Consider the following 14472-nt stretch of genomic DNA (forward strand, 5'->3'; position numbering starts at 1 on the left):
AGAAACCTATAGAGAGTTCAACTCCTTCTTTTCCCTCATTCTGCTGGTGCCTCACTATAGCATCTGGATAAATAATACAGCCTAGTATTAAGAAGATTGGTCTTGGACCCAACTTCCCTGCATTCAAGTCCCATTCTCAGCTCCAGTTCTTATTTTTGCTGCTATTTGTATCATGCTCCATACTTCTTCATGTAATATAGGTTGAGTTCATTTCTGTGATTCTCATGCTGTCCAAAGTGAATTTGTTTTTCAGATTACATATTTAACATGTTAAGCTAGTTTCTCTGGAAGCTAACTGGTTTTTCAAGGTAGACATCTTCCATAAGAATTAAAATAGAAATTCATTATTTCTGCATAATGTTGCAATGCTAAAATTCTTTTGGCAGTAGATAATTGGTATGAATAAAGACTCTGCTTTGTTCTGTATGAATATTAATAGTACACATTTCTGTTTCACATTAGTCACTGAAGAGCCTACGGAATTCAGACTTGAAACCCTATATTATCTTCATTGCCCCACCTTCACAAGAGCGGCTTCGTGCATTACTGGCCAAAGAGGGCAAAAATCCAAAGGTATTGTCTTCTCAGCATAGTGTAGTGGTGTGATTGTTGGACCAGGACACTGGGAAACAAGGGTTCAGATGCCTGCTTAACCATGGAAACTTGCCTTGGGCAAACCGCACTCTCAGCCTCAGAGGAAAGCAAGGTTAAATCCTCTCTGAACAAATCCTGCCAAGACAAGCCTGTGACCGTTTGCCTTAGGTCAGAAATAATTTGAAGACACATAACAACAAAATGTTAAAGCAGTACTGCCTAATCTTTTTTATTTATTTTCCACAACATTAATCTTACGTATGAAAGAGCACTGCTCTAATGTATATATTTAGTACATTTTCATTGCTGCGTAGTTTGATGTGTGTTTGCCTCTAGTCTGCGAGGCAAAACGATCAGAAATCTGAATGTGTCTGAAACAGATCACTTTCAGACTGAATGTCATAGTTATGCTTATGGGTTCCTCTCATAATGTATAGACGAGTCGCAGATTCCTGTTGCTTACATCTGAATACACATCCAAAATATATGTACAAGAGTACTTTTGCTTACACAAATAATAAAACAACCCAAGAGTATATATTGGCAGAATGAGGCATATAGCCAAAACTATATCTGTGTGGTTTCACTATTTATAGGTTCTCCCAGGGTTTTTACCACTAGGTGGTGCTACTCAATATTTGATGATTTGAATAGAAGAAACAAACAAATAGATACATAAAAAGGTAGTCAGTCATGGATATACAGGTCAAGTATCTCTTATCTGGAATTCTGAAATCTGAAATACACCAGATCCAAAATTGTCCACATGGGTAGCTAAGATAGTGATACCCTTGCTTTCTAATGTTTCAGTGTACACAAACATTGTTTCATGCACAAAATTATTTAAAAATATTACCTTCAGGCTATGTATATAAGGTGTATATGAAACATAAATAGATTTCTTGTTTAGCCTCGGTCCCATTTCTATGATTATCTGCAGATATTCCAAAATCCATAACATCTGAACTCTAAACACTTCTGGTACCAAGCCTTTCAGATAAGGGATACTCAACCTGGTACACTAAAAATGTTTTTTTGTTTTGTATGGCTTTTAAAGCAACAAGTCACAATTTATTCAAACATTCAGTACTTATAAATATACTGCTCTGAATATGGACATTCCATTCTTGTTTGATGAAAGTGTGGACGTAACAGGAAGGGGTTAAATCCTCCCAACTTAGAAGGTGGAGTCAGTGAAAAGTTTCTAGTTCCAGCTAGCAAGAAGGAGACCTCTACACTATAGATTTTGTTTTCATACGAAGCCCAGTATTTTTTGTTTTGTTTTGTTTTGTTTTTGCTCTGGAGTAGTCTAGAGAAATTGACTTCTAAGTTTTATTTCTTTCCAGACTAGGTCCTTTCCAGACTAGGTCCACCTCTATTTTCCTGCCTCCCCACACCACTTCTTTCCACTTTTCTCCATCTCTTTTTCCATCCTATCTGGTCCCCGCTATACATTTCCATTGATTTTAACTGTGAATTTATACTACTGTTTTAATATCTGTCTGGTTTAATCTCTTTTTAGTATTACTTTGTTTTTATACTGGGGGGGGAGGGATAGGGGTTTTAGAATTTTAACTGTATTCTCTTTTATTGTTGTAATCTGCTTGGATTCCAAGAGATTAAGCAGAATACTTATTATTATTATTATTATTATTATTATTATTATTTCCCCTTTCTTCAGCTGTAGTTTCCTATTCCTCCATTGCCTCCCCAGCCCCATTGTTTCCTAGTTACGTAGGGAATACAACATTCTTCATCATAGTCTCTAAGCTTCATACACATGAGACCTATCATTTCTGCTTCATCCAACAAAACAACAGTATTTCTGGGTTCTTTCTCTGAGCTGCGGCAGTTAAAAAGAAGTTGCCAACTTTAAAGTTATTTTTTTCTAATTGTGTTAGAAAGTTAAGCCAGTTTGTTGAAGAAATTAGTAGGGATTTAGTAGTTTTTATTGACCCAGAGACTTATTATCTCTTGGACAGTATTCAAAAAGTGTTCCACATGTTTTCTTATTTTTTCCTGTGCATGTTTGCCAGCAAAGAAGATGGTAATTCTAGCTGTGGAAGTTCACAAAAGGCTGTTCTAGCTATCTTGATTTCTATAACCTTAAAGAATCACTCCCATTCAGCCACTCAGACATGGTCTGGAAACCATGCCCTGTGAGAAGCTGCTTAGGGAACTGGATTTATTTTCTCTACGTGGTTAAGAGGCGACATGATAGCCGTGCTTAAATACTTGAATTGATGTCATATTGACGATAGAGCAAGCTTATTTTCTGCTACTCCAGAGACTAGAACACAGAGAAGTGGCTTGAGGTGACAGGGAAAGTGATTTCACCTAAACACTAGGAAGAACTTCCTCACAGTAAGAGCTGTTTCCCAGAGGAAACGCTGCCTCAATGTGTGGTGGTGTCTCCTTCTTTGAAGGTTTTTAAACAGAGGCTGGATGGCCATCTGTCACGAGTGCTTTGACTGTGAGTTCCTGCATGGCAGGGGGGGTTAGACTTGGATGGCCCTTGTGGTCTCTTCGAACTCTATGATTCTATGACTGGGACTTCCCTATGGAACTCCAAGGTGAAGCCTCATAAATAATAATTATGTATTGCTACTACTACTACTTGTATCCTGCTTTTTTCCTAAAACTGGGACTCAAGAGTGGCTTACAATTTAAAAGAACAGTGCAAGTAAAAACATTCAAAAGCGATGCATTAAAATAGAATTAAATTATTACAATATTAAAACATTACTCATTAAAAAAATAAAATAGTTTAAAAAGATACAACTTTTTAAAACAGCACACTTGAAAATAATACAACACCCCAGCCTGTCCTTTAAAAACCTTCTATTTTAAAAGAGACCACACAATGACTCTGTTGAAATAGCTGCACTGGCTGCCAGTTTGTTTCTGGATACAGTTGAAAGTGCTGATTACGACCTTAAAGCTCGCTCGCTTATTAATTAATGGCTCAGGTCTTGGATATTTTGCAGATCCTGTATGAGCAGGCCTGGGCTCTGAGATCATCATCAGAGGCCCTTCTCTCAGTCCCACTACCATCACAGGCATGGTTGGTGGGGATACCAGAGATTGCTTTTCCGTGGCTGCCCCTAAGTTTTTGGAACCCCCTTCCCATGGAGGTTAGGATACCCGCCTCTTTGTTGTCCTTTCATTAGCAAGCTAAAACCTGCTGATAAAATGTCTGAATAAAATGCTCACCATATTGTCCCATCACTTGTGTTTCATCCAACACAACAACAGTATCTCTGCGTTCTTTCTCTAGGCTGCAGCTCACAGAATAAAAAAGCTTTAGACAGAGACAAGGAGGGGGTCATTCTAGCCTTCCTGGGAAGGGAGTTCCAGAATCTAGAGACAGCCACCGAGAAGGCCTTCCTTCGTGTCCTTGCCAACCATGCTTGCGATGCTGATGGGACTGAGAGAAGGGCCTCTCTTGATGATCTCAGAGCCTAGGCTGGCTCATATAGGGAGCTAGGGTCTGGCAAATAGACTGGACCTGAGCCATATAGGCCTTTATAGGTCATAAAAGGCACTTTGAATTGTATCCAGAAACAAACTAGCAGCCATTTCAATAGGGGCATTGTGTGGTCTCTGTAACCTTCCCCAGTTAACAGTCTGGCCGCAGTTCTTTAGTCCAGCTGAAGTTTTTGAACACTCTTCAAAGGCAGCCCCAAGCAGAGTACATTATAGTAGTCCAAACTGGATGTAACTAAGGCATGTACCATCATGGCCATATCTGGCATTTCAAGGAATGTGCGCAGTTAGCACACAAGCTGGTACCAGCTAAATCTTTGGGGTGTACTTAGCAGGTTTCTTGTCCAGCAGATTTCCAACTGTAACCCACAAGGAAGGAAGAAAGCCAAAAGTCATCACATATGGGGGAGAAGGGAGTACTGTATTCCTTGGACAGCAACTGTTTTTCATCCTCTTCTTCATCTGTCAGGGAAGGAATAAGTGGAAGAAACATCACAGGAGGTAGACTATTTCTGAAGGATCAGGTTTATAACTTGGAAGTACTCTTGGACTTGGCACTGCTCATGGAAGGCTAGGGAACTGATTTGGCCAGGAGTGTACTTGTTCAGTTTCAGTTAGTGTGCCAACTGCACCCTTTCCTAGGCAGTGCAGGTCTGGTCTCAGTGTCTCAAGCCTTAATTATCAGTTAAACTACTGCAATGTATTGTACATGGGGCTGCCTTCAAAAATCATTTAGAAGCTACAGCTAGTGCAAAATGGAGTGGCTAGATTGTTGTCACATATGCATTTTAGAGATTATATAACATCAGTCCTTAAAAAACTACACTGGGTTCCAGTTTGCTTCTGAATTGATTTCAAGGTGTTGATTTTGATTTATAAAGCCAAATAGCTTCAGGCTAGGATATCTCAAGATTCTTTCTTAAAATATGAGCCTGTCTGAAACTGAAGATTGTCAGTGGAGATTGTGTTGTGTGCCCCACTTCCCTACAGGGTTACAATGGTGGGTTTACCTGACAGGGCTTCCTTTGTAGCAGCAGTCTAACTATAGACCTCCTTCTTAAGGAAAGCCAGGCTAGATCCATTGCTTCTGAGTTTTTGGTGAACAGTTAAGACTGCACTATTTTGCTTGGTATTCATTCCTTTAAATTAAGGATTGCCCCACCTTCACAAGAGCAGCTTCGTGTATTACTGCCCCCTCTGGTTGTTATAATGGTATGTGATTTTAAAATTGTTTTTAGAGAGGATATTAAGTCTGTTTTTAAATAGTTTTGTTCTTATATTTAATGTTTTAAACATTTTAACTATTGCACCTCACCTTGAGGGCCCTGCTGGACTGAGAGGCAGTAGACAAATGCCTTAAAGAAGTTTGAGATGGTTTATCTAAGATTGGACTGATCATACCTCTAACACTAATGCTTCCTACCCACGGCCTAACCTTCTGTCTCTGGTGCCCAATAAGAGGGTGGGTCTGCATTCTCATGAGCCTCTCTAGGAAAGGCTTCCAATCTTGAGTCTGTGCCCAAAGGTCATCAGGTGTCCGTTTCAGAAAAGAATACGGGTTAATTCCCTTATACTGACTAGCCTACACTCTTTCACCTCCATAGTAGCTCTTCCTAATTTTCCTGAAGATTCTGGAGCAGGACAAGCCTCAGTTGTTAACTGAACCCACCATTCAGGATGCAATATAGGAGAATGAATCTGAGGTCCATCCATGTGATGATCCCATGGCTATAGTGGTACATTTTCCAGAATATTTTTCCCAAATTGCTGAAAGCTAAATCTCAAGAACTGGATCATCCCTTCTTTTATGGAGAAGCTCTCCACACTGCATACCACTGGCAATTGTGGATCACCACCAGATTCCCCTGGCAGATACTGTATCCCAGCATGGCTCTTCCATCCAAGGCAATCATCATCAAAGAAGGGAGCAAATTTGTTACTGACCGATGAGAACGAACCACAATCTACTGCACCACATGCATGAGGCCTTAGCCTTGCTATTAAGGGCTCATCTTCTCATAAACTGGTTAAGGATCTTGCTGTTGGAGATCCCCAAGGTCCCATCACCTCCAAGAAGGCATTAATCAGTTGACAAGAGTTGCTGCATTCCTTGCTGATTCATCAACAGATGCAGCACACATCTCTTCCATACCTATTACATCTACTGTGGTGGCCCACAAAGCCCTCATACTCAAGAATTAGGATGTGGAATGACAACCCAAAGTCACTGTTGCAACAGCCTCCTTTCTGGGCACAAGTTCATTGGAGAAACCTCCCTCCACTACTTTGTTGAATGCAAGGATAAGAAGCAAATTCTCCTGTTCACTCTCAAGAATAATAATGTAAAAACAAAGAGCAGGCAATCTTTTCACTCCAAAAGGTTTTTTTCTTTTTCCTTCTACCCTTTCCCTCAGCACAAGTCCTGGAGGAGCCAATGGTTCAGCTATCACTAGCATTCCAAGTCACATGCCTGTCAGCGTGCCCTAGGGTGACAAACAGCAGAGGAGATAACCCTTACAGCAAAGCCAGCTCATCTCAAGTTGGGGTATATGTGCAGCCATTCTTACAGTCTGGGACACTTATTACTATGGATAACTAAGGGCCCAGGATTGTTGCCCTTCAGTTCTGCATAGTTCCCTTGAATAGATTCTTCCCAGCTGTCACTTCCCTGCTCAGACACTCCAGAACCATGGCAGCTGTTTATCACTTCCTTCCCATCAGTGTCACTGAGTCAATTGCTCTCAAGAAAGACGAGTGAGAATGTTATCCATGTTCTTTACAGTTCCCCAAAGAACAGAAACTACCAAGTTATTTGTAAACTAATTCGTGAAGGCTGAAAGTTCAAAATGGTTGAAAGTTCAAAATCTACTGCTGTAGAATCATGCAGTCATAGAGTTGGAAAGGGACCTCATAGGCCCTGGAGTCCCACCCTCTACTCAGTGCAGGATTTCCAGGTAGAGCATCTTTAGCAGATAGCTGTCTGCTTATTTGCGAAGACATCCAAAAAAGGAGACCCCACTACCTCTCTACGTAATTGGTTCCATTGCTGAACTGCTGTTATTGTCAAGAAATTCCTTGTAACATTCAATTGAAGTTCCTCCTCACATTCTGTCTCCTGTACCTTAAAACCATTAGACCTGACCCTGCCCTCTGGGAACAAGTGAGAGCCCCCTTCTCTCTGTGACAGTTCTTAAGATATTTAAAATGCAATCATTTCATTCCTCAGTCTTCTCTTTACAAAGCTGATTATGTCTAGCTCCTTCTACATTTCCTCATGTTTTATTCTCCACACTAGATGAGGCCTGACCAGCACAAAAGATAATGGGACTATCATTTCCCTCGACTTGGAAACTATGCTTCTATTAATATGCGCTTAGATTTTGCCTTATTTGCTGCAGAATCACACTGCCAGCTCACGTTCATTTTAGGATCAACAATAATCTTTTTGCATGTAGTACTACTGAGCCTTGTATCCCCCATCCTCTTCTTTTAGTTTTTGTGGCCTAAATATAGAATTTTGCATTTATTCTTATCAGGACATCTCACAGAAGGTTTCTCTTCTTCACTACACCTTGGTTAGGGCAGCCCTCAATTGCAAGGTACTACAACATGTTCTATGAGTCATGCATGAGGAATACTGTTTTTAAAGATCACTTCATTGTTGGGTCCACTCCCACTGACCAAGGATGAAAAGTTGGACTTAATATGACATTATTTCTGGTCTGTGTAGAATGGACCTAACAGTCTCAACATCTATGGTTATTTTTCCTGTAATAAAATTCCAAGGTTCTTAGTATTCACATATCTGTGAATTGCCTCATGTAATTAGGTCTCCTTCCTTTGCTCCCTGTCCTTTTTGTTTTGTTTTGTTTTCTCAGCCTGTTGTTGGGATTCTTGTTGGTTCTACTGCTTTTGTCAGTTCTGTGATTAAAGGAGTTTTCTGGAACTACAGGCTTTGCATTGATTCTCCTTTCACAGGTGGAAGGAGTTAAACTTTTTCTGTTGCACTGACATTTCTCAGAATCCATACTATTATTTCTTGGATAAATACATTAGATTAGATGTTGAATGTAATTGAAAATAACACAGAGACCTGCTCTTAATCATAACATCTAAATCAGAGATAAGAATTGTATGGCCCTCTAAATATTTTGAGACTGCAGCCCCAGCCAGCACAGCCAATAGTGAAGAATGTGCAGGGTTGTAACTTAACAACATATGGAAGGTTACATGGTTCCCACCCCTGATCTAAATGGAAAGTTATAAAGGAAGTGTAACTGAGTAAAATTATTAGAAGAGGTCTAATAGGTTTGATGTCAAAACAAAATAAAATTGAAGTGCAGTAACTGTGACTTGGAGCCAAGAATAAGTGGAAGCCAGCTCTTAGTGACATGACCTTCACTTCATGAGAATGAAGCCTAAGCCCATTTGTGAGCCCAAATAGATCAGATCTATTGAATCCATTGTAATGTGATAGGTGAACAGTTATGTTCCCAAGTAGTTGGGACTAGAAGTTGGATCTTGAGACAGCATTCACATGTCCAAAATGTTCATGCACACAAAATTTAACAGAGATGTTGTGTTGAGCCCTTGTACATCCTGCCAACAAAATACTCACATGATTGATACTTGTAGTTTTTAACTTTCTGGGCTGCTAATAATTTCCTTTGCTTCCTTCTATTTAGCTTAGAATTTTCCTAAAACCTAGATTGTTTTGGAGGAAAAGGAGGTAACTCTATAAATATCTACTGATGCAGCATATTTATTTCCATTTCTGTTTCTCTTTTAGCCAGAAGAACTGCGAGAAATTATAGAGAAAACCAGAGAGATGGAGCAAAATAATGGGCATTACTTTGATACAGCAATTGTGAATTCTGATATTGATAAAGCATACCAAGAATTACTCCGTTTAATTAATAAACTTGATACCGAACCTCAGTGGGTTCCATCCTCCTGGCTACGGTGAAAGAAAATAATTCGAAGGCAGAAGGAGACTTTGCTAATAGAGCAGTGGTGGTGAACCTACGCATAGAGGACTGCTCATCCTTTATATCAGATGACGGGTTAAGCTCTAGTCTGCACTGATGCTCGGTGCTCTACCTTTTTTTTAGAAACAGTGAAGTCTGACTCAATTCTGTTGCGATTTAGAAAGTCTGAACTTTCACTACCTTTTTATCAGTCACTGACATTCTGAACAAACCAGTGTTTTTAATATTTCTAATACCCTTTCAAGCAGCTGCTTTAAAATTTCCTTTTGTCTCTAGAGATTTGATCTTAAAGCAAGCATTTAAAAACCTGATTATTATAAATATTGGTTATTTAACACTGTTAATTTTAATGAGTTTGTGAATATGATCATATTTTTCAAAAACACCTTCACCGAATATTGGACAAAGGAATGAATTACTCTACAAGGAGAGTGGAGGAACTGATCTGCAAGTTCACTTTTAAATGGGCCACTTTGATATAGTTGCCCTCTTAGGCTTGAATTTGTTTTTAATGATGAAACATTCCATTATCTAATAGCACTGCAATTTTTGAAAATATATACAATGTAAATATTTCAAACTTCTTTGTTTTTAGTTACTTTGTAAATCAGGTTGATAGCTTATTAAATAACCCTAAGGCCCATGAAGGTGAATATATGATATTTTAGATAAGATATTTTATTAAATTTCTTTTCATTTGGTTGCCACTTGATTGGGAGCCACTGTTGTCCCATGGAATTGTAGACAAACTTAGAAGGGAAGCTATATTTTTATGAAAATAGATGTTCTTATATGGATTTTTTTAAAGCCTTTGCTTCTTTACAGTGTAAAATTGTATTTTATAATCAAAAAGGATTTTGGGATCATGAATATTAGAGTATTTTCTTGTATTTTTATACCTAGGTACAAGATTTCTCATAGCTATTTGCCATGTAGGTAGTTAACTGGAGTTAATATTAAAAAATAACTAAGTCATCACCCTATAGTGGGAGAATGGGGTGGAAACATCACTAAATTAGGAATGTGGCATATTCTCTTTTCTAGCAATGTGCAATTGAAAATTCCCATGAAGGTTCAGATACTACAGCTTTTGCATCTATGAAACCTCTCCAATTGTAGCTGAATTTAAATGGATGAGTTTTGTTGCTTCTTTGTGGGTGGGGCCCTTGAATGTGAATATTTTGTTCTCAGTTATAGCTTTTATTTTTATATACTGTCATACACTGGAATTTCATCAACATCTGGTTGAGTGTACTAACAGTGAAGAATTGGCTGTTTTTCTAGAAACGAGTCAACTGGAAAAAAATATATAGGCAAAGCTGATACTTTTGTGTGTTTGTAACTAAGCATGGCTCAAAACATGCACATGGGGAAAACTGCTTAAGAATTGAAATTCCTCAGTATTATATGATCTGTTCCTTACCATGGTGGGAAAGATATCTTTTGAAACATCCAGCAGTTTTTCTGTGCAGATTATATACAAAGTGTCTTAATAAGCATCACGTTTATCAGAAGATTATACAATCACTTAATTGTGTGCCTCCATCCAATAAAGTGGGTACGAAATAGAAATTATATGAAATAATTATTATACAGTATATCATCCTTGTATGTATCATCCTAAAAACTTTTCCCAAATAGTCAACTTTGCCATAGAATGCAAGCCATGAAGTTGAACACTGTGGTGTACTTTTCCTTTGGTTTGATAGAAATGAAATTCAGATAAACTGGGACCATACAAATTCTTTCCACCTTCCTTTCATATACATCCCCATCCCAACCCTGCTGGGCTAACTACAATTTATGTCTTTACTGCTATTAACCATGTTAAGCTTGCCCCTTGGCATTTGAAACCAGTATTGGAAGCTGTTTACAAATCCAAACATTGGTAAGCACTCACACAGGTTAAAAATGGTGTAAATATGAAAAATTGTGAAGGATTGTAAAATTTGCACACAAGGAGGAAGAGTCTATGGAGGAGTACACAAGACCTGAAATTTGATATGCAAATATGCTGTTGTGCTTGTACCAGTCACATTGCAATAGTGCTTGTGCATTTTCAGGGTTAGTGTATGAGTGGTATCAAGTACAGTTTTTGTTGTTCAAGCATTTGTGTGGCATTTGTGAAGGAGTTGCACAAAGGTGTAGCACAGCACAATTGTGATAGGTATTTTAACTCTTGTTAGCATTACATTGGATTTAGTCCAAGGTGTCATGCCTAATCTCATTTTAACCATGGCTAAAATTGGCACACAACAACAGCAAAGTATGAAAACTGTTAAATGTTGCACCATTCCGTGGTTTAGCCTAACCTATCTATTTGTTGTCATCTGTAAGATACATGGTGCTGATCCCCTTTCAGTCTAAAGGTAATTAAGTTTATAACTGTATGGTGGAGGAGAATTGTAACACACACTACTATCTTAGGTTTAAAAACATGTAGTGGCTTCCAATGTAATTCAGGATACATTCTAGAACAGTAAATGAAATAATTAACATGGCATGCCACACCAATAAATGTATTGATGCACAGTGGATTGTTTAAGCAATAAATTCTTTGTTTTACCACCCTTTTTCAGATTCTAAGATGTTTAAAAATAGTTGCTGATTATATTTCAGAGAATGGCAAAATTTCCAGGAATAGGTTGAGTCTCCTTTATCAGAAATGCTTGGGACCAGAAGTGTTTTGGATTTTGGATTTTTTTTTCTTTCAGATTTTGGGCTATTAACATACATAATAAAAGATTTTCGAGATGGAACCCATGTCTAAATATGAAATTCATCTATATTTCATATATATCTTATATATACATAACACAATGGTTGTATACTCATGTATAAGTCTAGAAATTTTAGTCAAAAACCTGACCCAAAAACATGGGTTGACTTATCCACAGGTCAATGTAAGTATTGTATTTTAACTCTATTTTTTAAAAAAAGGAACCATCCCTTAGCCTAGTGAAAGGCAAGAGCATAATCTGTCCTGGAAGCACTCACCACCTCTCTATTCACTCATCCATCCAGTCTTTAGTATGAGCAGTTATGCTTGCTGGAATTTTGTAAGTTCTTTGGAATTGTTTTGTTATATGCCTCTAAATTTTACCCTTGACTTGTCAACAGGTCAAATCAAAATCCATAATTGTGTCTGCAAAACTTGCCCTCAACTTATACATGAGGTCAACTTATAGTTGAGTATATATGGTAATATTTTTAATAATTTGGGGCATGAAATCAGGTTTTTGGTTCAGAAAGCAATGATATCATGATCTCAGCCACCCATGAAAGTTTTGGATTTTGGAATATATCAGAATTCCAGATAAGGGAGAGTCAACATGTATTATTTGGTCTGCCACCAGTTGCCTCCACATATGCAGTAACACTGGTGTTACTCATATTACAGAAACAAAAGGGTTCATACAGCAGTAATCAGCAAGAAGATGTAATAGGTCTTTCAGACCAAACTTTCTGAATTGAAATTGGTCACTAAATCTTCTGAAGTGACTCATGGAGAAAGTGGTTCTATAGTTTGAATGAGCTAAAGAAATTAGAAACATGTTCCAAAGAATACATTCTTTTGTACTGGGAGTGTTGTTCTTTTTGTTACCACAAGCTAAATCAGACTTGTATCTCATTTTCTGATAGCAAAAATATTTCCAAAGCCTAAGTGAAAAATGTCACATCATTAATATAATTGTGTCTATAACAACAAGAGTCTGTTTATAGCTTTTGCACCTGTGAAATAGCCCCAACTTGGAATCATGATACTGTGTACCTCCAGTCTGTTATGAGATATCATGAACAAATGTAAAAAATGTAAAATTCTATCTAGTCTTTAAAGAAATCACTGTAATATATCTGCTAGCTAATAGATTTCACTTCCTAGTAACTTGATTTATAGGCAACATAACAAGCCTGAGGCTTCAATGAAGCCTATAGTATTGTCATGGTGGAGTACCAGGGTTACTTTAAGCTATCTCCACAGTGTAGTGTGCTGATTATTATCATTGGCTTCCCTCGCACAACATAACAATGGTCTTCCAGAGATCGTAAGACTACGCCTTCCTCTTCTCCATTTGTATGTCAACCCTTGGGTTATAGAGGTGAGGAAGAGAATCCTTTCTGCCGAAAGTGCCCATTCTTTTGAGGGACAGGTATAGCAGGATACAATCCATTTGCTAGGTTGGCATGGTGGAACTTTGAAAGTAGTAACAAATGGTACTACATAGTAACAAATGGATGCAGACAAAATCCAGCTTTCCTTTTTAGTAGCCTAAAGCCCTTTGGACATTCAGCTGCCTCAATGAAATATTAAATCCCTAATGTTGTGTAGTTGGGATACTGGAACTCTGGCCCTCTAAATTTTTGGATTTCAACTCCTATCAGTTTCAGCTGCACTGCCAATGGCTAGGGAAGATGGGGTCTCTAGCCCAGAAAAATCTAGAGAGGTACATGTTCCCCTCACTAGGAATAAAGTACAGTGCACCCTTGCTTTACATGGGGGAACCATTCCAGACTCCCCTGCGTAAAGCAAATTCCACGTAAGCTCAAGCCCCATTTAAATGAATGGGGCTTGTGCATGCGGTGGCGTGGTGGCGCATGCGCACCATAGGAACACACCCCATTAGTCCCTATGGGACACACCACCCCTTTTTCCCCATGCAGCTTTCAGTGTATGCTGAAAGCCGCATAAAGCACCCCTGCGTATAACGCAAGCGCACTGTATAATGCAGAAGCTACCTTTGTCGGTATGCCTGTCTAAGTATTAAACTGTAGGGTTTGGATTTACATTTTTCAGATTAGCATACTAAATTTTCTTTGGATATTGTATCTTAAATTCTTGTAGCATACTTATCCCCAAATTATATTGACACAGCATTGCATAGGTAATTAATTTCATGGAACAGTGACCATGTTATTTGCTTCCCAGTGACAACTGCAACATCAGAATGTGTGAAATGGTTCTGAGAGTATTAAAATTCTTGCTTTTAAAAGTTTCAGCTTAACATCATGCTGATTATTAAAGTACTTGAATGAAACGTGAATATTGCATGTTTAATTGTGGAAGTTTTTCATGGTTTTGGGGGGAAAGCATTCTTGCACTATTATTTACTTACCAAAAATAAAAGTCACTTACTGCTTATCCCACTGCACATAAAGTGTTTGCTTTGTATGCACCAGAACTTTATCCTCTTCTATAAACTTGTCCTAATTTGATGGTGATGAAGCCAAATATTGAGGTTTCTTGTGTAAATCTTAATTTGAGCATGCAACTCTTTTCTTAAATGCCTTCTGTTTCCTTAGAGTTATATAATCCTTTGGTAGTTTACACATACAAAGCGTTACTATGAAAGCAGTTGAATATTTATCCAGTGTTCACACCAAATCTGAAGCAAATGAGAGAAGG

At 38.2% G+C, this 14472-nt stretch overlaps 1 protein-coding gene across 2 annotated transcripts in view; it reads left to right on the forward strand.

Annotated features, from left to right (window-relative positions):
• PALS1 (protein associated with LIN7 1, MAGUK p55 family member) overlaps positions 1-14104 on the forward strand; it is an 86896-nt gene extending 72792 nt beyond the window's left edge. For both annotated transcript variants that reach the window (XM_089521696.1, XM_089521695.1), the window contains 2 exons: positions 463-573; positions 8870-14104. In XM_089521696.1, the coding sequence (XP_089377822.1) occupies positions 463-573; positions 8870-9046 (288 nt within the window). In that variant the 3' untranslated portion in view covers positions 9047-14104. The remainder of the gene's footprint in view (positions 1-462; positions 574-8869) is intronic.
• Positions 14105-14472: the final 368 nt, after the last annotated feature.

Source organism: Sceloporus occidentalis, unplaced genomic scaffold, assembly GCF_023333645.1.
Source record: "Sceloporus occidentalis isolate IW3139 unplaced genomic scaffold, rSceOcc1.0.p SCAF_4, whole genome shotgun sequence".
Taxonomy (NCBI): domain Eukaryota; kingdom Metazoa; phylum Chordata; class Lepidosauria; order Squamata; family Phrynosomatidae; genus Sceloporus; species Sceloporus occidentalis.